The 24,537-nt window shown below is 40.5% G+C and overlaps 2 protein-coding genes across 3 annotated transcripts; both read right to left on the bottom strand.

Annotated features, from left to right (window-relative positions):
- Positions 1–321: 321 nt before the first annotated feature.
- pde6d (phosphodiesterase 6D, cGMP-specific, rod, delta) lies at positions 322–13,474 on the bottom strand. Of its 2 annotated transcripts, none has more exons than XM_085137033.1 (5): positions 13,192–13,474; positions 5,799–5,887; positions 3,631–3,756; positions 997–1,102; positions 322–458 (listed from the first exon to the last, which is right to left on the bottom strand). In XM_085137033.1, the coding sequence occupies exons 1-5, from the start codon at positions 13,239–13,241 to the stop codon at positions 377–379; spliced, it is 453 nt and encodes a 150-aa protein (XP_084993159.1). In that variant the 5' UTR covers positions 13,242–13,474; the 3' UTR covers positions 322–376. The 2 variants fall into 2 exon arrangements, with proteins under 2 accessions (XP_084993159.1, XP_084993160.1); XM_085137034.1 differs by lacking the exon at positions 13,192–13,474 and adding an exon at positions 6,323–13,185.
- Positions 13,475–15,862: 2,388 nt separating this feature from the next.
- Positions 15,863–19,868, bottom strand: rpl36 (ribosomal protein L36). The gene is made up of 4 exons (XM_085137035.1): positions 19,749–19,868; positions 17,642–17,736; positions 17,246–17,380; positions 15,863–15,980 (listed from the first exon to the last, which is right to left on the bottom strand). Exons 2-4 carry the CDS (start codon positions 17,732–17,734, stop codon positions 15,891–15,893), a joined length of 318 nt encoding a protein of 105 aa, XP_084993161.1. The 5' UTR covers positions 17,735–17,736; positions 19,749–19,868; the 3' UTR covers positions 15,863–15,890.
- Between the last annotated feature and the right edge of the window lie 4,669 nt (positions 19,869–24,537).

The following is a 24,537-nucleotide window of genomic DNA, read 5'->3' as shown; positions in this document are numbered from 1 at the left end:
AAAAAAGAAAAAACACAAATCGGGTCATTTCAGAGGGCTTCCCTAGCTGACTTGAGATCAGTGATTACGTGTTTACAGTGAAACAGTCTGAAGGGGAAAACAGAGAGAGAGGTGATCCTGGAACAGGGGAAGCAATCGAGTTCTCTCTCCTCCTCTTCCCTCTTCTTCCAAGATCCAGAGGTTTTCAAGTCGACACAAAACTAGAGAACACGAGCTCACTTGACTGATTGTGGCGCCACAGCTGGGTTTCACCCCAACATGCTGATCCCACGTCAGCAATGAGCTCTTTACCGCTGCGAATTGTAGCTAACCTTGGGTATTTACAGACCTCGGCAGGGTGTCAGCATTCAGGAAGGTAGACTCGGGGGGTTAAATGTCAGACGTAGAAAAGCCGTACCCTGGAAGTACTGACATGCAGGTCATCGTCGAAGAACTTGGTCTCTATGATAACATTACCACTAGAAAACAAAGACAAGTGTCAGCCTTTAGTAAAAGTGAAACATAATGGAAAATTCACTACAACAGGGCAAAAGATACATGAATGCTGCGCAACTTTGTACAGCTGTGACTGGTAGAATAAAAGGAAACTAAATGTGGCACTTGACTTTAATTATGATTAGCCTGCGCTTCCCAAGCCATCTGTTTAAAGACGACCTCCGGGCACACTGAAAGAAGAACGTAGGGCTGCTGAACGACACTTTGTGCGGTTTGAAGCTCAGCGACTGGATCTTTTATGATTCGGTCGCTGAAAATCCACAGGGCGGCTACGTGCAAATGTTCAGATCATCAGAATAAAATGCAAGTATGTAAATATATTTCAGCCAAGAACATAAGACCAATTGTGTGTTGATGTATACTTTGTATCGCTATGGAAGCAGGCCTGATGTAGCTCAAGGCCAGATAAAAGCCTAGCACAGCTCTATGGCATTGAAACAGAGACGGTCCAAGTACAGAAACACAAAACAAAGCACAGGAAACATCTGAGCAGAGACTCACGTTAAAACATTGGCTGGCATCATCTGGGACTCTGGAGCCGCTTCTATCAGAGACTGCCATGTGTTGGTGGAGTTGGGGATAACGAAACCAAACTCAAAGAACCACTCTGGACAGAGAGACAGAGACAGAGGGCTCAATGCTGCTGCTCTAGCATACACCATCATTGCTATTACTATACCACCATGGCCTAAATACAGTGGGGCAAAAAAGTATTTAGTCAGCCACCGATTGTGCAAGTTCCCCCACTTAAAATGATGACAGAGGTCAGTAATTTGCACCAGAGGTACACTTCAACTGTGAGAGACAGAATGTGAAAAAAAAAATCCATGAATTCACATGGTAGGATTTGTAAAGAATTTATTCGTAAATCAGGGTGGAAAATAAGTATTTGGTCAATAACAAAAATACAACTCAATACTTTGTAACATAACCTTTGTTGGCAATAACAGAGGTCAAACGTTTACTATAGGTCTTTACCAGGTTTGCACACACAGTAGCTGGTATTTTGGCCCATTCCTCCATGCAGATCTTCTCAAGAGCAGTGATGTTTTGGGGCTGTCGCCGTGCAACACGGACTTTCAACTCCCGCCACAGATTTTCTATGGGGTTGAGGTCTGGAGACTGGCTAGGCCACTCCAGGACTTTCAAATGCTTCTTACGGAACCACTCCTTTGTTGCCCGGGCGGTGTGTTTTGGATCATTGTCATGTTGGAAGACCCAGCCTCGTTTCATCTTCAAAGTTCTCACTGATGGAAGGAGGTTTTGGCTCAAAATCTCACGATACTTGGCCCCATTCATTCTGTCCTTAACATGGATCAGTCGTCCTGTCCCCTTGGCAGAAAAACAGCCCCATAGCATGATGTTTCCACCCCCATGCTTCACAGTAGGTATGGTGATGCAACTCAGTATTCTTCTTCCTCCAAACACGACGAGTTGAGTTTATACCAAAAAGTTCTACTTTGGTTTCATCTGACCACATGACATTCTCCCAATCCTCTGCTGTATCATCCATGTGCTCTCTGGCAAACTTCAGACGGGCCTGGACATGCACTGGCTTCAGCAGCGGAACACGTCTGGCACTGCGGGATTTGATTCCCTGCCGTTGTAGTGTGTTACTGATGGTGACCTTTGTTACTTTGGTCCCAGCTCTCTGCAGGTCATTCACCAGGTCCCCCCGTGTGGTTCTGGGATCTTTGCTCACCGTTCTCATGATCATTTTGACCCCACGGGATGAGATCTTGCGTGGAGCCCCAGATCGAGGGAGATTATCAGTGGTCTTGTATGTCTTCCATTTTCTGATGATTGCTCCCACAGTTGATTTTTTCACACCAAGCTGCTTGCCTATTGTAGATTCACTCTTCCCAGTCTGGTGCAGGTCTACAATTCTTTTCCTGGTGTCCTTCGAAAGCTCTTTGGTCTTGGCCATGGCGGAGTTTGGAGTCTGACTGGTTGAGGCTGTGGACAGGTGTCTTTTATACAGATGATGAGGTCAAACAGGTGCCATTCATACAGGTAACGAGTGGGGGACAGAAAAGCTTCTTACAGAAGACGTTACAGGTCTGTGAGAGCCAGGGATTTTCCTTGTTTGAGGTGACCAAATACTTATTTTCCACCCTGATTTACGAATAAATTCTTTACAAATCCTACCATGTGAATTCATGGATTTTTTTTTCACATTCTGTCTCTCACAGTTGAAGTGTACCTCTGGTGCAAATTACTGACCTCTGTCATCATTTTAAGTGGGGGAACTTGCACAATCGGTGGCTGACTAAATACTTTTTTGCCCCACTGTATTAGTTCACAGACATTTTTCTTCTCAGGTGGAAAACAGCAGCACAAACATGTTATGTGGGTGTGGATTGTGTGTTTTCTCTCTGGAACCGTGCAGCAGGGTGTCAGGGGGATTACTGTACTACAAACACAGTGAAACAGGGAAGTGACAACAATGCACAACAGGTTCCAGGGCTGTGAGCTGTCTGTTCTTCTCAAACCGCCTTCTAGTAACCCTGCACAGGTTTTCCTTCTTTCAGATTTCAACTTGCTTGATCATAGAATCTTATAATTAATTTGCTAATGAATTCACAAAAATAAATTTTTATTTAATTGTAATTCTGAGCATTTTATCATTTTTGGTTTGGAACTCTGTAACTAATGACCTAAAGACGAAACATAATAATAATCATAATACTATGTAGCAACTGTATTCATTGTTTAACCTTCCTAAGACTACCAGGCCTTCATTTGTCCCTACACATGGTCACAACAACAAAAAGCTGTTAGCCTCCTAGTAAACGCACCTATAGTATCAATTTCAAAATTGCCTTTTTCTCAAGTTTTCACATTCACAAGATTTTCAAAAAAACTGACCAAGTCCAAGTCATTGAGATTTGAACTTGTCTGAGATTTTTAGTAGACACAGCTATGGTATCAATATAAAGTTTCTTTTTTGCCTTGTTCTTGAGTTCTTGCATTCACAAACCTGGGTGACCTCTCACCCGCCCACCGTGGTGACGACATGACGCAGTCAGCCGATTACAGCTGAGGGGTTGAGGTCCCTGTACCACATGTGGATAAGAGGATGTCTGTAGAACCAAACAGGAACATGCAGGGCTTGTGTCAGTTTTCACATATTACCTTCTAAACACTGTCCTTTGAAGAAAACTTTCTGCTCCAGTCTGAACTTCTCCAGTTTCTCTGAGGAAGAAAAGTTGAGCTCTCTGGACACTGCTTTACACTTCAGGATCTTCTTTGGGACACGAGCTGAAGAGACAGATATGTCGTATATAATTAACTCTGCTTACAACAGCTATCTACGTAATACCAGCATTCAGTGTTTTCATTTGTGGGCCCAGGACCTAAGACTTTAAACTTGAATACGAGTATGTGAAAAGTTTGTGATCTCAATTTAGCAAACAAATCTAAAACAACAGTTTGATGCTATTTTGTTTCCAGCATGTTGTTGAATCTCTGTCAAAAATAACGAAGGCAGTTCTGAAGGCTAAAGGGAGTAAACCCAAGGTCTAACTAATGAAGTAGCCAGAGAGTGCATGTCGTAGTATATGTATAACAACTACTTTTTTTTTTTATGTGAAAGCTAAATGAATAAACTCATGCAGCAGACAGACAGTGGCATCTGCAAAAGTTTGGGCACCTAACAGCCCTGAACTGGCAATCTGGCATTTGCCCAGTGGGTCAATTTCTTCCCCTTTGGAGACATAATTATACAGGCTACAGGTCAGCTTGTAGGATCGGATCAAATCTGTCAACGCAACTGACCCCTCGTCTGCCTTTCCTGTGCATTCATGCACCTTGTAGAACAGAGTGTATCGTGGAAGAAGTGACTGATAAAGATGGACCAAAGCAAACAAAAGTAGCAAAGTGGAGCTGAAAAGCTAAGACAGAAAAAAAAACAAATGGTAAATGGACTGGTTCTCTTTTCTACTCTACTGGGGCACTCGGAGCACTTTATACAACATGCCTCATTCACTTGTTCACATCCATTCATACAAGCACTTTTTCCATGCTTATGTGCTTCCATCCAACATTCACACTTCGACGGATGGTTAGCATCTTGCCCAATGATACTATGGCATCCAAACCAGAACAGGCAGGGATTGAACCACTAACCATCTAATTAGTACGACCCGCTCTAGCTCCTGAGCTATAGCCACTCTGATACAAGAAATGGATGCAGCAAACTGTGTGAAATTAAGCGACATGATAGTTGTTAGGGCTGCTGCTACACTGACAGCTGTAGTCCTAGCAACAACTAGTAACCAGCCATCGCAGTCACAGGAGGCTGCTGCTGCTCACACTTGCTGTGGAGAAGTGCAGGAGGGGAGACCGCAGGCCCAAGAACAGAGCGAGAAAGACAGGAAGGTGTAATTACTATGGTTTAAAAAACTGATGGAGGGATATGATGGGGAAGAGAGAGAGTGAAGAATAATGAATGGCTGATTTGACCATTGTCCACTAACAGACAAAGTTTAGCTTTTTACTGTCACTAAAAAAAAAGTTGCATAACCCATTTATCATTATTTCACTTCAGTAACTGAATTATCAGGTTGAATGGAAACCGAGAATAATTGTGAGTGTAAAAAATTGATCAGGCTCCTCAGATTTGCAGGAAAATCTATGATGACAATGGAATTCATAACAGATTCCCTACTGTCAGTCCGATATCATGCTGTCAAGAAACTTCTTGAACAATAATGGACAAACACATTTTTTCTGCTTGGTCGTCCTGTGTTACACATTATTTGAAGGCACAATGCCACAAAACATTTTATGATGGATGTGATGACTCCACTCCTGTTTACCTGCAACAGTCGATCCTGATAAACAGTCATTTCCGACCTTATCTGTCATTTACAAAAGAACACATTTATTGTTTGTGCTGCACACAATTTTCACTGGAAGAGTGAAACCAATTTCTTCCCATGTTAACTAGAGGCTGGTTTCTACAACAGGATGATTGAAAACCACAAAATCACTTTTGGTAACAATAAAAGGTCAATCTGGTGTCACAAACGCCTCTTGAACATTATAATTTTTAAACTTAAAATGATGTGAAAAAATGACTTTGTCTAAATATACAGCCTCTAAATAAACAGAGAGAATGACACTGCATATATAGAACCATCAGTATCAGCTGACAATGTTGGCTTATGAGATGAGTGGGTTTTATTATGAATTAGTGGGTAAACCATCTAAACAGGTCTCATAAAAATGATTTGAAGATTTGTATTTAGTTGTTCTGTCACAACAGATATGACTTTAGAGTGTCAAAAGCGCAGACATACCTTCGTGCTCAACTCCCGGTACAGAGAGGTCCTCCGTTCCCTGCCACAGCACTTTGCCCGTCTCTGCATCCCGAAGATTCATCCAGTTTCTACCAGGAAACAGTTAAGTAACAGTGTCCTAACCAAAGTGAACGCACCACTCAAATACACACCGGTAGACTTACTGGGAATTTCTGCTGCAGTGGGAGATCTACAAAGTAGCTATGCTGTAACCTAGCGTGTACCTGACCTACACCACCCTGTAATGTCCCTACATGTCAGGTCAGCAGTGAGACTTTTCAACATGCATATTTTCAGGCTTTCCCTGTCGTGTTACCCCATTGCCAACTTTTTCAAGTGTTTGCTGCCAAATTCAAAATATTTGAAATTTTGTATTCGTATCATTTCCAATTAAAGATGATCTTTTCCCAACAAACAGCGTGTACTGTGAATAAACATTATGGATCTGGATACTTCTACAACTGGTGTTTTCAAAAGGAACATGCTGCACTGGAGAAATCAGCCAAAAACCAGTAGAAGCTTACGTGAAGGAACTGAAGCTGTTCTTAATGCGCCATGCCCTCACTTAATTCCAATCAAAGCAAAATGAAAACTGGCAGGATATCTGGTGAAGAAACACAACCTCTGATCAGCTCAACAATATTACTGCAACAACAGTAGTACTACAACTTAACACTGGTCAGCCATTAACACCAAAGAATGGTACCCTGGAACAAGTATTCCCCCAGACTTCATGAAGCCTGCATGCTGAATTTCCTACTGTAGTACAGAAGTGCTCACTGCTCACATTAGAAACAACAGGAGGACAACAGCACAAACCCACAGAACACAACCTTAAAACCATCAGAGTACAGATTTAAATTCTCAAGCACTGACGGCTGGAACATGTTGAAAATGATGACGTTACAACTTTTTTTGACAGTGTGTCAAAACACAGGTAAAAAGCAGACCTTTAATACACTACTACTATTATGAACAGTCATCTATCATACACTGTAATATGACCTTTGAAGATTTACTCATAATGCACTTTCAACCCATGGTAGCTACAATTAAACCCCACCCCCACAATAATCAGAAGAGGATGGATGGATAAATTGATGATGAACAAAAAGCAATAATTTTATATGTAACCTAACCAATAGAATTCTGGAGTCATTTTTGACCAGGATATGTCCTTCAATGCACACAGTAAACAAATATGTAAGACTGCTTTCTTCCATTTGTGCAACATCTCTAAAATTAGAAACATCCTGTCTCAGAGCGACGCTGAAAAACTAGTTTGTGCATTTATTACTTCTAGGCTGGACTGCTGTAATTTGTTATTATCAGGATGTCCTAAAAACTCCATAAGAAAGCCTTCAGTTGATCCAAAATGCTGCAGCAAGAGTACTGACAGGGACTAGAAAGAGAGAGCATATTTCTCCTGCATTGGCTCCCTGTTAAATCTAGAATTGAATTTAAAGTCCTGCTCCTCACGTATAAGGTCTTAAATAATCAGGCCCCGTCTTATCTTAATGACCTTGTAGTACCATATCAGTACATTAGAGCAATTCGCTCTCGCACTGCAGGCTTACTTGTTGTTCCCAGAGTATTTAAAAGTAGAATGGGAGGCTTTTTTCAGTTTTCAGGCCCCTCTTCTATGGAACCAGCTTTCAGTTTGGATTTGGGAGACAGACACGATCTCTATGTTTAAGATTAGGCTTAAAACTTTTCTTTTTGCTAAAACATATAGTTAGGGCTGGACCAGGTGACCCTGAATCCTCCCTTAGTTATGCTGCAATAGGTGTAGACTGCTGGGGGATTCCCGTGATGCATTGAGTGTTTCTTCTCCAGTCGCTTTTCTCACTATGTGTTAGACCTCTCTGCACTGAATTATACTCATTATTAATCTCTGGCCCCCTCCACAGCATGTCTTTTGTCCCGTCTTCCTCCCCTAACGCCAAACAGTTGCAGCAGATGTCCGCCCCTCCGGGAGTTTTTCCTTCCCACTGTCGCTGAAGTGCTTGCTCATAAGGGGTCATATGATTGTTGGGTTTTTCTCTGTATGTATTATTGTAGGGTCTTACGATATAAAGCATCTTGAGATGACTGTTGTTGTGATTTGGCGCTGTATAAATAAAATTGTCCTCCATCCATACTCCTGTATCTCCTCCATCTTCCCAACACTCTTTTCACTCATTACTCGATTTCCATCTTTATGTTTAGAGATGGAAAGGCTGCTGCACAATCTTTTCAGCATGATCTCTCTGCAAGTCCTTTTGTCCTTCCTTAGTCTCCAGCTTCACAAACTCACTATGAGCCTTTTCCACCTCTTTCTTTGCTGTAAACCTCTTAGTACACCTGTCTATTTTCTTCATCTCTGTGACTATCACACTTTTTCTTTGCTAACCTCATTCTTTGAATATTTTCATGTACTTCCTCATTCCATTACCAAGTATCCTTATACTCTTTCTTAAATACAAGGGATATGTCAAACACCTTCTTGACAGGTTCTCTCACCATTTCAGCTGTACATTCCCAGTCATCTGATAACTTCCCAACAAACCCCACAGCCTGTCCCAGCTCCTTCCTGAACTGAGCGACATGCTTCCTTCTTCAACTTTCACCATTTAATCCTTGACTTGCTTCCTCTTCTTAATTTCTAAAATCATCCTACCAACTACCATCAGATGCTGCTTAGCTACATTCTCCCCTGACACCACCTTGGAGTCTCATGTCTTTCAAACTGCACTCAGGGTGAACATAGGGTGACCTTATGCCACCCTATGTTCCTCTTTTTTCTTGTATGTTTGACAGTCCTTTCCATCCTTTTTGCAAAATCCACTGCCACGTAATTTTCCACATTTCTCTCCTTAAAAGCATACCTCCCCAACACCTCATCACCTCTGTTCCCCTAACCTACATTACACTGAAATTAACAACTCCCACCTGCCATAGGGACACTCTGCACTGACAACATTTAACGTCACACCTTCAATTTCCATCATCAAACTCATGATCCCACCTCACTCCCTCTTCATCTCCATAACACTGTTGACATCCTCTTCCTTAAAGATTACCCCCACGCCGCTTCACTTCCAATCTAAACCATGGTAGAATAGTTTGAATCCACCTTGAGTGCTTCCCGTGCTTGTTAATGAGCCCCCCAGTGAAAAGTTGCCCCCAGAGCTGGGTGATCTCTCCGTATCACCCAGCTCTCTCCTTTTACCAGTCGGAGTCCCTACATGTAGAGTTCCTACTCACACCTCTGCATTCATGCCTTTCCTTCTCTCTTACCAATGCCTAAAACACCTTCCCCTTCTCCTCCGTCTTTATTTTCAGACAAAAGTAGCACAGTTTCCACCAGCAGCCTGTTGGCCAACCCCCCAGAGGAATGAAAGTCGTCATATTATGGGATTATTCATTGGTCATCTGTGAATAGTGTAATGAATAGTGGATTTCTTATACTATTTTCTAATTTGCTTGAAGAACACATACAGCGCTTAACAAAATGTAAGCTTTATGTCACAGATGTCCTTAATTGCCGAAGTTACTTTTCTATGTTTCTATAATTGCTATTATATTTTTCACATTTATTGGATATAAGTACATGTTATTATTTTTTGATTAAGATGCCAAATCAGTTATTTACTTCCATTTTTGAACTGAAAAAGTAGTTTTAGTGGTCACATGCTTATGTGATTAGTAATTCATTTCTGACCTCCCAGAGAAGTCCACTGAACCTTCACTACAGTGAATAGTCATTTATAGTTTGGAAAAAGGTTTTTGGCCCATTTGTAAAATATTTGTTATCTGTTGAGCACTGTACATGGTGGCTGTGTGGCTTTTGTCCAAACAGTGTATATAAGAAACTGAGTGGACTTTCACACATTTCCCTTTGGTTGGGTCTGTGCACAGTTGTCTCCACAGCCACTCCACTTGAAGGGCACCAAATGTACATACCTCCTCCAAGCTAAGTGTCTGCAGTCGACAGCTGTCCGTGGCTGAGTCTGCAAGGGAGTATAATCCCAGCCGTATGGGTCAGATCCCACTGACAGCACAACTCCATTACCTCTACTATCCCCTCCCCCTTCCTTTGGCTTTCTAGTAAAGTATGCTGAGTTGAACAGTTTCACTAATCCCTTCAAGTATAACCAGATCTACACCATCCAGAAGAATCCTCTTTACACACTACCAAAAAAAAAGGCTCAGAAAATAAAAACCATCACCTCCACAAATGCTTTACACCCAATAATGTATGCCCTTATTCAATTTACTCCCAATCACTTTCTCACAGTCTAAAATCCATACACACTTCAGCTCCAATAACATCATACAAAATGATACCATAGCCTCCTGTGGGTCTGCTGCAGGGTGTGTGTGTGTGTGTGTGTGTGTGTGTGTGTGTGTGTGTGTGTGTGTGTGTGTGTGTGTAAATCACCAGGGTGCCTGCACAGACCCGTCAGAACATCGTTAATGAGCCCCCAGTGAAAAGCTGCTGTCACATTTTAGTCTGCATTTATTATTTAAAGACATGTTAATGGCTCCAAGTATTGGCAACTTTCTAACCCCAACATTTATACAATTACTTAACTTTAAGCCATTTACACCAGAATTCAATAAGATTTGATTGTGGAGCTGCCAAAATAGCTTTTATAGTATTACATGTTAGGATAAACAAGGAATACAATTTTGATGTACATTTATTTTGAGGTAATGCTCACAGGACGTAACTGCAATTTTAGGAAACAATTTGCTTGAGGTTTTACCATCAATTACATTAGCTGCTTATATTTTTGCCTTTAATTTACAACTAGTAAACCATAAAAAGAAGAAGAATAGTGTTTTGAGCTGGCATGCAGTTAAAACAAAGGTCATTATTTTACTTTTTTGATATCTAGAAAGATATCAAAAGATTGAAAAGTCAGCTGGAAACACTGAAGTACCAAACACTAGAGCTGCCTGCTTTAGCACAAAGACTGCTGTGTAGCTCTTTTAGTTGTCAGTCTCTCACAGTAGCTTGCTTAAATCTGACTAATCCTTCTAGAAGACTTCCTTCCAGTTCCAAGGTGTCTGAAGGGGTTTCGTAAGTACATCCTGGCCATTTAAATTCATCACATGTCACCATTTACAAATCTGATGACTACTCAGAATGGGACAAAGTGAAATAACTTCACAAACACTACTTTAGTATTATAGAAGTTAAACAGGGCTGTTGTCATATTGGACTTTATCTGTGTTACAGTTACAGTAAAGAAGGGGGAAAGAAAATTCTATTCACCCCATTTCAATAAGGACAGAAGGCAGTAAAGCTCCATTCCACTAAATCATGGGTTTAACCATTACCACAGTGCAACAAGAGGTCTGACCAAACGGTTAAAAGGCATGCAGTATAAGTGCTGTAGAAATGTGTGTGAATGTATGAATCAAGCCTGCAGTAAAAAGTGCTCACATGAAGCTGGTTCTTAACTGGTCAAGCTAACCCAGGATGTCCTAGTGTAGCTTCAAGCTAATTTACATGAAAGGGTGACACTGGCACAGACCTAACCATTAAGCACAACATCACCCCCCTTTTCTGTAGACTTTTTCTATAGTAAGGTTTCTAATCTGGACATGCTTTTCAGTTTTTATGTTTTCTGAGCATCAGAAATGAAGTGTATTTGCTTAATTCTGTGCGACACAGGTTATAACATAGTTTTACTCCTGTGTTTGAGTGCATACTTCAGAGCTTCTAGGCATGTCCTTCTATTTTACAAGTGTTTTAATGATGATTGTGAACTGACTCAGCACTGAGTTCTTATAAAATATAGGCAACCTAAACATCAGATGTGTGCTTGAAACACCTCCTTAGCTTCTGCTTCATGCTTATGTTACAGCATGTGTACACAAGGTGTAACCCCTAAAAATAAGTCTACAATGATAACCTACACATAAGAGACTATTATGATACTACTCTACTGCACTTTTACTGCATGACTTTAATCGCTTTGTCTTTTTTTTTTTTAAGTTTTCCTTGGTTAAAAAAAACAAACAAACAAAACACCAGCTTCATGTTTAGTTTACAGACTGATGTTCTGACATTTGTCTTTCAAACTGGATGCTACAACTCAGAATTAATGAATCAATCAATGACCTGTTGAGCTGCATCAAGCTTAAAGAGACTCCATTTACCTACCTAAATGACTGAGGTAACTTATGCTGAACACTTATCCTGCGTGGGAGCGCATTACGTTCAGAGTTTTTCTTCAAAATCCACTGGAAGCACCACTTTTTAAGTGCATTATGGATTCCCTGCTGGGGGAATATGTTTTATATTTGCAGCTGTTAAGCTGTACAGTCACAGGAATGTCCATGTATTAAACTGGCAAATTAGAAAATGTATAAATGCTGTAATACATGACTAATCTACTGCAGAATCTTTTACTCTGTTGGACCTCACATCAAATATACAGATTCAGTCAACAAAATTGATTTCACTCTGAAAATTGATTTCTGCGTGTCCTTTATCAGGATGTGGGACAGTATCCTGTTTCTGATGAATCAAAAAGTTCCTCTTGGAAATGTTTAATTACTTCTGGCTTAGTCACGTGATCTTTACTAAGATACAGATGGGCAGCAGTGGATTTTCCTTGTAGTCCTGCATTCAGTGCACCTGTGCAGAGCAACAAAGATTTTGATCCATTTGTACAGTGTGACTCGATCGTTAGATATGCCAATTCAACGTTTAAAAACATGAGGAACAGCATCTCCTACTCTCTAATCACAAATCTGTTCCTCGGTCACTTTCTCAGACATGTGTTGGATGAGCGCTAACAGGCACACCAAAGAGGAATAAAACTTACTCACTACACGAGTACACATTTAACAGGTCATACTGCAATCTCCAATGTTGCTCTGGTGGTTAGCATACAAATCCAGAATAGCTGCGTGGAATCAAGTCTGCCATCATCACACAAAGAGGCGCACCTGGGTTTCAACTTCCAGCATTACGGAACCATGCAGCAGTCAGACTATGCTCAACGCGAGTCACATACCTGTGAGGCGCTTAATAATAGTTACAGGAGGCACAACAGTTACTTCTCAGCTACCTGAGCAAAATCTCATCCTCGTCATGTGCCATAGGTACTACAACTGCAGGCGAATTCACCCTCATGTGGAAGCTCATGTGAGCCCACAGGTCGTCATTGAATGAGCTGCTGTTGTGTCCGTTCAGACACTAGAAAACAGCAACTATACAACTCCGTGCGCGGAGACTGTGGCAGGTTAGCTTTAGCAACTAAGCTTGTTGTACAACATCCATCCTGCTAATGTGGTTGCTGCATCCTGTCCTATGCCTTTACCCAGACAGCTAGCTATTTAGCTCACTCCTGTGTTTCTAACATTCGCGCAACACAAACAGGAAAAAGGATACAGTTTGAAGCCCTTCAAAATTTCCTTGGCCCTGTCTTCGTCTGAAGACATGTCCGAAATGGTTCGTTTTCGTTCCTTACAAATAACCTAGACTTTTCTGAAGAGACGGCTGCTGTTCACGTTAGCTTAACTACTTGGCTAACTACTAGTCAGAATTCACCTGGAATAACGTTCACTACTCTGCTGGACTGCAGGCTAAATCTGATCCGATAATGCAATCAGCTAAATATACCCAGCTAGCAAACGGGCTGCACACAGCCTAACCAGTGAAATGCAAGGGAACCACTATCAGCCAATCACAGGGAGAATAGCGAGCAAGGGCGGGACTAAAACGGATAAAGACGCGTCACCAGTGGCAACGGCGCACACAAAGTATTACATCATTATTGCGCTGTCTGTGTGCTTACTTCTTTTATCATTTAAGCACTCGCTCGCCTAAAACGCAAAACTAGGCGTGTGTTCAAATTCAGGGGCTGCCCTTAAAGACCGGAAGTGAGCGGCTGTTAAACTGGACCGTGTCCCCTACGACGCTCGGCTCTTGTTGCTTAGCAACCGCGACAGTAGACGCTGCATCCGTGATGGACGACCGAAATGGAGAAAATCTTTAATTTATGTCATTTATTTTACTTTTATTGGAGCAAAATTGTGTTGTTTCGTGTGATGTATGTGAGAACACCACAGCCGTGCGCGGACTCCCTTTAGCCAACAGTAATGTTAACTTTAGCAAGTAAACTAGTTAGCTATAGTGTAGCTCAAGACACTCATTTCACTCATTTAATTTTGTAGGGTGCAAAAAATAATAGGTCTTATATTATACATATTTTATTATATATCCTGTACTTACATCAAAACGTAGCTCAGAGATAGAATTTAACTCAGTTGTCCTAAATGTTACATTTCAGTTCAAATTCAGGGTATTTAGTTCTAATTTGTATTATTTTAAACCTGTATGATTGTCTCACAAATGATTATATACTGCGACCCCTACAACTGTCTGAAAGCTTTAGTTATATTGAAGGGCAATATCCCTTAGTGACATCTAGAAATATGTGACCCTTTTGTAGGTTTTAAATAAAATACAAGGTAAACGGATGTAGTAAATATTCTTTTATTGGATGAGAAAATTGAGCAATATAATTTTCTTAAGTTGTTAAAGACGGAGCAAAATCTCCCAAGAGCAAGGCTCACCAGGCTGGAAACTGTGGTTTGCACGCACAATCCAAACAGGGCTGTCCTTCTCCAGGACCAAACACTACTAAAAACAGACATGTTCATTGTTGGTGGCAAATCTGTGTGTGCATACAATTTCACACAGTACGACTGCACCAGGCTTATGTAGAAGTCTTGAGCACCCCTTATATCTTTATAATTTGCATGGAAAATGGGGGATGGGTGCAGCAATTTACCATTTTTGAAGATGCTAAATCTTTTGATACTTATCTGGATTCATAATTTCATCGATTTTAACAAGATCTCCAACACCACTGGCTGAAATGCAACCCCAACCATGAGAGAGCCTCCACCGTTTTTAACAGATGCAGGCTGTAGGTGCTCACCGTTGTACATCTTTCTTGACCTCCTCTACACTTACTGACAACAATTTGAAACAAAATCTTTTAATTTGAATCCATCACTCCATTGGGCCATTTGCCACTGATTTTCAGTCCAGTTCTTGTGTAATGTGGCATACTTCAGGCTTTTGTTTGTTTACCTTTCTTAACAATGACTTCCTGAAAGCAACCCTTCCACTGAGACCATTTCTGAACAATACATGGACCAGCTGAAGGTGGAGATGCATCTCTCAGCTTCGAACCTGACTGAACCTCCTCAAATAAACTATTTTTCTCTGCACATGATCAGTTAGCGGTTTACAACTACACTTGCAAGAATTTTTGAAATAAAAGGAAGGTTGGAGATTGGCCTATAATTAGCCAATACAGCTGAGTCAAGTGATGGCACTTTAAGTAATGGTTTGTCTACTAAGGTCTGTGGTGCATAGCCAATTAACAGAGCTGGAGATGATCAGCATTATTCAAGTCACCTGTGAGCTAATTTAGCACGACTGGTGTGTGTCGCGTTTTGTAGTACTGATCACTCAAATTCTGTAAGACTACAAGCCACACATCAAAACCATGCAAACTCAAAGAACAGCCCAGTTGGGATGTGAACCACAAACCCCTCACTGAGGCGACAGTGGTAACCACTGAACTTCCACACCTCATGTTTCTCCATTTCATTTTGTGAACTCATTTAAAATTTGGAAGTGGCTTGAGAGTGACCGTGTGTGAGACAAAATAAAGTGCTGGAGAATACTCAGCTGATTAAGCATTTTTACACACATGCCAAAGCTTCATGCCCCTTTCAAACAGAAAAGAATGGGCACAAGTCACCATTCTAAAATTTATTTTATACTTAAAGTACACATTTCTATACAAAAATGTATATGCTTTATTTCTGCTGCAGCGGTAATTTTACAAGTTCTTTGGTGATATTCATTCCTTTAGCCACCGTAGGCTAATCTACAGTCTGGTCTAAAGCCAAGCAGCATGTTATGTCTATATTTTGAGATTTCTACAAACATCTTCAGGTGTGCTGATGACCGAGATGGTTGCAGCAACATAAACAGATCTGATGAATGGTGACAAAGCAAAAAAAGAAAGACGAGGCTGGAATGTAGTTTCACGTTTTATTAAATGACTTTTACTCCTTCTTGGCAGCAGCCTTTCTCATGGCAGCCAGTACGTTGCTCAGCTCTTCTCTCTTTCTCTTGGCCCGAATGTGAGTGCCGATCTGTGAGGGGAAAAAAGTATAGAAATATTAGAAGAGCTCTGAGCTTTTCTGTTGTCCAGTCAGTGCATAAAAAAATCATATCCAACAAACAATCACAAAAAAGCTCGGGTCCTTATAAATGGCCAACACATTACAGATGGCTCATAATAAAACTACCTCACTGAAATTGTGAGAATGCACACATCTCAACTCATAGTTAGCAGTTGGAAGGCTGTGTAACATAGAAAATTATGAGTATAACCTCCAAATCACAAAACATGGTACTGATAACCTCAGTAAATAAACATGTTATGAAAACTGAGCTCATTTGGAATGTGATTGCAGCCACAAATCATAAATAAGTTGGCGCAGGGTCACGTGCAGCACTGTGTAGCATCCCCTCTTCTTCTAACAACAACCCACAAGTCCACCAGAGCAGCTGCGGGACTTGTGGAAGAGGAATGTTAGAAGATTCTTCTTCTCCGTTAGAGGATTCCAGCTGCTCAGCAGTTCTAACCCTGCTTCGTCCTGTTTTTTGGTGCAAACTGCCACTTCCATAGGCACTGATTTTGATTAATATGACCTCAGCAGTTTTCCACTTTGCCTCAGTCTATCTCAAACTGGCTTTGGTCCAGAAAAGACAGCAGTGTCTATGGATCACGCTCCCATGTGGCTGCCTCTTTGCATGACAGAGCTCCAACCTGCATCTGTGGAGGGCACGCTGAGCTGTGTTCACACACTGATCCTGAGCCCATGCACTGATTTCCACCACACAATCATGCCCGTTTTGAGGGACTGGTGATGCAGATATCCAACAATGATGATATTATGAACTACAGATGATGAATTACTCAAAGTCTTCACATGTTTACATTCAGAAACTTTCTGAAAAACAATTTGTAGACGCAGTTTTGTGCAGAATGGTGAACCTCTACCTCTCTAAGATGCTCTTTTAGACCCAGTCATGTGACTCACATGTTGCCAATTAACCTAAGTGGCTGCTAAATGTTCCTCCAGCTCTTTCTTTTTAGTGCCACTTTTTCAGCTTGACCCTGTTCGAATGTTCTGATACCTGCTGCTGCCATCGAGTCAAAATGAGCTCAGTTTTCTTAACATGGTACAATAATTCAGTTTAAACATGTAATATGTTTTATAAATATTCTACAGATAATACAACATTTGCATAATCTTTATTTACATTTTACAACTTGTCCTCACTTTTATGTTTTCTAACTGGGCAAATAGTACTGTGGTTTAGGCTGGCGAGTGCTTTGACACAAACTCACCCTCTTCTTGATGAACTTGAGGGCTCTCTTGTCCTTGGACACTTTCAGCAGCTCCATGGCTCTCCTCTCATACGGAGCAAACCCACACACTTCACGGATCATATCCCGCACAAACTTGGTGTGTTTGGTCAGACGCTGGGCAGTAAAGACATAGTACACGGTAAGTCAAAGCATTTAACACCATTGACTCTATTTGGACATAATGTGATATAGGAATGTTGATGCCTGACAAATTATGCTTATGTGGACTGATCTACACTATATGTGTCATCGAACGCTTCAGGTCAAACCAGTCACAGAGTAAGTACACAAACTATTGTCTGAAGTGCAAATATATTTATCTTAACACTTGTAATATAGTCAAGTCTGTAAAGTCACTCAGCAAGAGATACTCACCCCGCGCCGGCGGCTGTGTTTGGGAGCAGTTACATTTTTGGTGACTGGGTGGCCTTTGTTAAGGCCAACAGCCATAGGATAACGAATAGCCATGTCTGCGGAGGATCACACACAAACATTAAGACAAGTGCAAATGATGAGGCTTTAACTAGCTGCAATCTCACATGATCAACATATCAGAACAAATACTTTGGTATGCAATAGCGGGGAGACCAACATCGACAACAGGCTCTTGTCTAAGCTCTATTGTAAGCAGTGATGGGAATAACGGCGTTACTTTTTTCAGTAACGAGTAATCTAACTAATTACTATTCCTATCGTTACAACGCCGGTACAGTTACTAACAAGAAAATGCGGTCCGTTACTATTTTTCAACAAACAGACGGTTGATGCTGTGTTCAGCTTACCGCATCTTATATCAGTTGCACAGAAATAGCTGACTAGTAAGTAATCTGGATGCTACAGCTTTAAGCAGCTGCACGCGCTCCTGCGGACGGTAATCACGATCACTGTCTAGAACAACACCTGGAGCTAAGAGGGCAAAACAATCGCATGAGTGCTGCTGTTTGACTGAGGAAGAATAAAGTAGTCATGGTAAGCCAATCACATGACCACTTCAAGACAAAGCTATTTATTTATACAAAGTTATTTTAAAAAAATCAAGGTAAAAGGATGCAAATAACTTTGTTGTTTGCAAAACTTGTGCAGAGGATTTTAAAATTGACAATTTCTATTTGCATTTAAAGTTTTTTGTCTGATTTTAGATCAATTGTGTTAATACAGTATGTCAAAATGAAAACATAACAGTAAATTCAGACACGTGAGGTTGTGCTGAAAAGGATGATACCAAACAAGGCAAAGTAAATAGTTTTTAAAGGTAAAATGTGGAGGGAAAATCAAAAGTAGTTAAAATGGCCAATTATACCCTGGACCCCAGAGCGTTAAACGTTTTATTAAAGTAACGCAATAGTTACTTTTCAAGTAATTAATTACTTTTAGAATATTGTAACTCAGTTACTTTTTTGAAGAACTAGTAACTATAATTAATTACTTTTTCGAAGTAACTTGCCCAACACTGATTGTAAGGCACATTAGCTTTGCACCCATGGGCAATGTTTTACTGAAGCCTTTTTTCCCTCCTTGAGTGGTCTACATCACTGGGTTCAGTAGTGCTATGATCATCTGACAGCAGGAAAGCTCAAATCAAACAGGGTGTAGATGTGACATGGCAAGGTCTGTGACACAGGAATAGGATGGGGACCTCCATCGCTTTACTTTACTGCAAAGGTAGCTGTAGCTCAGGAAGTCGAGCAAGATGTAAGGTCAGTGGAATCAATTCAACCTCATAAAAAAAGCACTGTGTGATATACACACACAACAGACCAATTACTCTCGTTCAATGGATGCAACTTGCAGATTAGACCGATAACTGTGTGCAAAAAGAATGTTAGCAGGAGCTTCTGGTCCTTTTGAGCGAGCTATTTGAAACAACACCATAATTTGGTCTCAAAAACATTTCTTACAGTGCTAACAGGACTCCAAATCTCCGTTTAACAACCACAACCTAAACAGGTCAATGTCGGTGGAAGCTTAACCATCATCATTTACACTCAGTGAACGCTGATTACTAAAAGGTGCTCTGCTGCAGCCACCTTCAGTAAAAACTCTTGATTTGGACTCGCCATGTAAGACACGCGAGTTAGCCTCGAGCAATCTGCTATTTCATTTCCAATTTTGAGGATACAAGCGACCTACTGGCGCTGATCCGTCACACCGGGCCGGTAAAGCGTTAGTGTCCACCAGACTGTGTGACAGCTCCCTATGTGCACGCAGGTCTGCTCGCTGCTTTAGTTTCTCACTACAACAGTATTCAGTCTGCGCTCGGAAGCACCGATTTCTACGCACTCAGGAACATAATGAAAACGGACACGGCTGACTAGACGCCACATTTTCTTCAACTTCATATAAATACGGTGCTACAATACTGAGCTGAGATGTAAAGTAACGTTAGTAGTTACTAGCAGTTTCAACAAATCTTCTAAAACTCGACGGATGGCAAAGATTAGAAACGGCTTTTGGCTAAAACTTCTCGACATTAAAATCGTACCTGCTATCTTTGATGGCGGTCAGGCCGGAAGGACTGTTGCGTGAGCTAAACGGGGCAATGAAAGCGCTGACCCGGAAAACGCTTCTGTTACGCTGGCGTGACAGCGCCCCCTGCTGCCCGGGAAGAGGAAGTGTTTTTCATTTTAATGGGGTTTTCTCATTTCACTAATCTGTCTCTGGAATCAGTCTATGTACACTATGTTAAAGGGCGTTTTATTCCTAAAATGCATTTGGAGGTTTGAGGATGGAGGAGGCTGTGATGATGCACAGCTTTATCCTTTGCAAAAGTGTTTCTAATCTTCACAGAGTTTGGTGCATCAGTATATAAAATCCATAGCTCTTAATATTCTAATACAAATACCATTGTTGTTTAGTGAGACTTTTGATTCTTCTTGCCCTAAATGTCTAAATGTTTTTTTCTATATACATTGAAGGAAATAATTATTCCCCCAGAAACCACTGTTGGTGAGTACAGTGAGATGCTTCTTGTAGTTGGTGGAAATGTGAACCAATAGATCCTTTGGGTTTTTTGGCTGCTGACACACGACTTCACACAGACAGACACACAGCTCCTCCTTACTAACAGCTGGATTAGCTAATGCTAATAACACTTAACAAAACTTAAGGAGAAAGTTCAGAGGTCAACAAAGCTCCTGTTTTTTAATAAAGTATTAAACAGTCTTCATGAATGTCAACCTGGCCGACACATATGGTAACATTAGCTGTTTACTATTAGCATAGTCCAAAAGCAAACCAATCCCCCAAGACAACAAAAGGGACATAGTCCAACACAAAAAGCCCAGAGGGCCAACCGCAGGTCCAACTTCGGCAATGGAACAGTTCAGGTGGGCAGCAACAATGGCGAAAGACTTTTGGTGGCCGGCGACGGCGTGGCATGGCAGGTGACCAGCAACGTGCTGGCAGTGCAGACTGTGACTGAACAGGATGTGGCTTGGCAGATCGTGGATGTGTAACTTGGCAGGACATTGATGTGCAGACCGTCTCGCTCAGGCATGGCAGGTCGTGCATGGCAGGTCCAGGCAGTGCACTGTCCTCCAGCTTGGGTGCGGCAGATCCAGGTGGCACGTTGTCCTCCAGCTCAGCCGCGGCAGATCCAGGTGGCGTGTTGACGTCCGCCCGGGGTGTGGAAGTTTACCAGAAACCCACACACACACAGACCAGTACCTCCTCTTTGACTCCCACCGCCCTCTGGGACACAAACTTGGAGTAATCAGGACCCTAAATCACTGGGCAGAAAATGTTCCCTCTAAACCAGAAGGGAAAAAGAGGGAACACACACATGTAAAGAAAGCTCTTAAAACATGTGGTTATCCTAATTGTTTTTTGATCATCAAATCAGCAAAGATGCACAGAAAAGAAGGTCAGACAGACAGGTCAACAGGACAACACTCGGCTGTCCATCTGCATCTTAAGGACAAAGGTCACTCTTTCGAGGATGCCGATGTTCACATTTTGGACAGATTAGACAGATTGTTTGAAAGAGGAGTGAAAGAAGCCATCTATGCCCATTGTGAACGACCATCTTTGAACAGAGCTGGTGGCTTATGACACCAGCTGTCTGCCATCTATAATCCAGTTTTGAGATTCCTTCCCAGACACCTTCTAACTTAGAAGCAAAACCCAAGTTCACTGTTGCCGGTGGCCTAGCACAACAAACAGTACCTGTTTTAATGAGCTGACCAGGCCCAAAACACACAGTATCTGTGGCCACTGACCCCGAAATACACAGTAGCTGTGTAAGGCAGTGAGTTTATTTACAGTGATAAAAAGTGAACAACAATAGGTGACAATCCTCGCACTGTGGGTCTGTGCTGATTCTCCATGAATCCCACACAGTGCTCGTGTCCGTGGTGTAAATTGTGACAACTGCAATTCCCACATTTGTACAGTGGCTGGGCTCCCATGACAAACTCCATTTCCAACACCTAGAGGAAAACACACATACGTTGTTGATCTGGCAAGCTATGCACACACAAAGTTTTCACAAGCTAATGAATGAACTCAACATCCCAGCGCAGACTGAAGCTCAGTCACACAGTTGTAGAGAGGCTGCTGACGAAGGCAATACACTGTAAAAAAAAAAAAAAAAGATTTTGGGGATGATTATATATTGTCAACTACCCTGCTAATCAGTTAATGTGGTTGAAAACATTCACAAAACAAATAAAAATGGTTCTAAAAAAAGCATTTCTGTTTTCTTTTCTCTTCTCTGAAAGTAAACTTCATGTTTTTGAAAATGACAAAACTGGTCAAAAAGATCAAATTGTTACATTAAGAGAGTAATTATTGCAGTCCAATATCATCAGTCACGAATTTAGCATATTTGAATTACCTTTTTTGGGGGGGCTGCCATCTCCCCAGCCAGCATTTGCCTTGCTTTAAACTGTCTTATCTATAATTATTTATGATAAATAATCATGTCTTATTATAATATATAATAATAAGACAAGTGTGGAGTTAAAATGTTTCATCATCCAATTCTGCAGAGAGTCGTACACTGTTCAAGGTATTGAGCCAATGTTAATTGTTCGAGGGCAAAAAGCCTTTAAACCTACATTTGAAGAGCTCCATACACCTTGATGTTTTAGAGTGAAGGGAATCATTTGTCGTCACCTCGTTTGTGGTTTTGATAATGTCATTGATTAAAGATGTTGACATAATCATTGTTTGCTGTGTCTGAAAATAAAATCTGGTGTAAATCTAAAAATCCCTTAATATGTGGGGGCTAATTAGTTAAACTGATCATTTATTAGTAAATATTAAGTAGGTTTAACAACTGTGTACTCATAAATAATAAATTACTAGGATGTGCACGACTGGTCGACTACCTGACTAATCGTCGCTATTTTCACTAGTTGGTAACATACTTAGTTGTTGTTTCATCTTATTGTTAAAATTAGTGTGAATGCTGATTAATTATTTTCAGTGTAGAGATCATAATCTTTATTATTATGTATTCCATATGTTTTGTGTATGCTATCGCCTTTAAAACCCTCAACTTAGAGCCCTCTACTTTTCGACATGGGTGTTTGTCTTTTTCTCATTTCTAACATTTACCCTCAAACCATAGTCACCTTGGTCTATGGTTTGTGGGATAGGATTTACGCCTCTGCCATTAATCTCACCAAAGAGCAGCCTCCTCCATCCAACTCTTCCACTGAGAACAAAATGAAAACAGCTCCCAAATTTTGTTTATAAATCAGAAGTGCAGGCTGTCTTTGCACTGCCAACACATCCACATAATAAACTCTACAGAGTTAAAAAATATTTTTAGGATTTTGTAGGAGGCTGCTTATATTTCCATAAATGGACAATAACAAACAAACATAATTAAATTACAAGTAGGAGATTTTTGTTAAAAGAGGTAAATTCATGTTGATGGATTTGTATTAATTTCATGTTCAGTATTTTACATAAAAGCACAAGTTTATATTTAATGTGTCAATTAGTTATAATTTTGGGACTTACAAGCGTTACTGTAATCCAATTACTTTTTTCAAGTAACAAGTAAAGTAAGGGATTACTATTGCAAAAAAGTAATTATATTACTGTTACTTTCTCGTAAGTACGCTGTATTACTAAACTGTGATTTTGTTTGTGAGAATGTCTCATGACAATGACGTATGAGTGTGCGACATCTGTGGCAGCAACAGATGTGTGTTGCTGGAGAGAGTACGACCATGCAGCGTTTAAAGCTTGGAAGTACTGACATTACTTTGAGTTTGATTCTGAAAAAAAGTGACAAAAACTTTAGTGTCTGCTGTACACTCTGTGTGGGAAGAAAAGCTCTTTCTACAGTGAAAAATTAAACTTCAAATCTGAGCAAACCCCCAGATCCCCCCATTGACATGAAAGCTGCGGCACCAGGAAAAACTCCACCGGCGCCACTCCTGCTAAACAGGTGAAAATAGATTTAAGAACAACAGGAGTGCTGCTGAATCTTTGATTTATTTTTTTTTTTGCAGTGTTTTACTTTCATATATTTGAAAGAATGAGTGTAAACACAAAAAAAAACCCATTTTATTTTATATGCTGGAATATACAGGAAATAGGGTTAAATGTTAACAAATTTCTTCAAGTCAAACACTGTTGCATATAATTTAACTGCAATGCACATAAAGTCAAAAGGTTAAAATTAATAAAACAAGTTTTTAAAAGAGACTTCAATTTTATATGATGGATTATGCTTAAACAATAGAATTATGTTGGGTTTCATGTTTTTAAAAAGTAACTAAGTAATAAGTAGCTAATTACTTTTGGAAATAAGTATTCAATAAAGTAACAGGATTACTTTTTTGGGGGAGTAATCAGCAATTAGCAAATAATTGCTATTTTCAAGTAACTTGAGCAACACTGCTTACAAGTGGGATAATTATGTAATAGAATGTTTTATAGTTGTAGTGGTTGTCTTTGAATGCTGACATACTGTATAAAAAGATAAGATAAGATAAGATAAGATAGATCTTTATTGTCACTGTTACCAGAACAATGAAGCACAGTAGAACAATGAAACACACACACACTATGTTTGGCACTCACAGGAATATAAATATACTGTCATTTACCAGAATGAACTGCTTCTATTTCTAAGCATAGAGGAAAGGTGAAGTTTGGTGTGAAGTCTTTATATGCACCTGTGTAACCCTATCCTATTGCTATCATATGGAAGAGGATTAGGGCCACTGGAAAAAAAATCTGAGAAAAAAGTCAGAATTCTGACTTTAATCTCAGAATTCTGACTTTTTTTTCAGAATTCTGAGAAATTAAAG

This window comes from Neolamprologus multifasciatus, chromosome 17, assembly GCF_963576455.1.
Source record: "Neolamprologus multifasciatus chromosome 17, fNeoMul1.2, whole genome shotgun sequence".
Classification (NCBI taxonomy): domain Eukaryota; kingdom Metazoa; phylum Chordata; class Actinopteri; order Cichliformes; family Cichlidae; genus Neolamprologus; species Neolamprologus multifasciatus.
Note: the sequence above shows the minus strand (reverse complement) of the source record. Positions and strands in the feature narration are given on the sequence as shown.

Coding starts and splice junctions, on each gene's coding strand:
- pde6d (XM_085137033.1), bottom strand. CDS start 13,241: ATGTCTTCAGACGAAGACAGGGCCAAGGAAATTTTGAAGGGCTTCAAA. Junction 3,757..5,798: donor ACCGGGAGTTGAGCACGAAG/GTATGTCTGCGC, acceptor CTGTCTCTTCAG/CTCGTGTCCCAAAGAAGATC. Junction 1,103..3,630: donor CAAAGGACAGTGTTTAGAAG/GTAATATGTGAA, acceptor CTCTCTGTCCAG/AGTGGTTCTTTGAGTTTGGT.
- rpl36 (XM_085137035.1), bottom strand. CDS start 17,734: ATGGCTATTCGTTATCCTATGGCTGTTGGCCTTAACAAAGGCCACCCA. Junction 17,381..17,641: donor AACACAGCCGCCGGCGCGGG/GTGAGTATCTCT, acceptor TTTACTGCCCAG/CGTCTGACCAAACACACCAA. Junction 15,981..17,245: donor TCAAGTTCATCAAGAAGAGG/GTGAGTTTGTGT, acceptor TTCCCCTCACAG/ATCGGCACTCACATTCGGGC.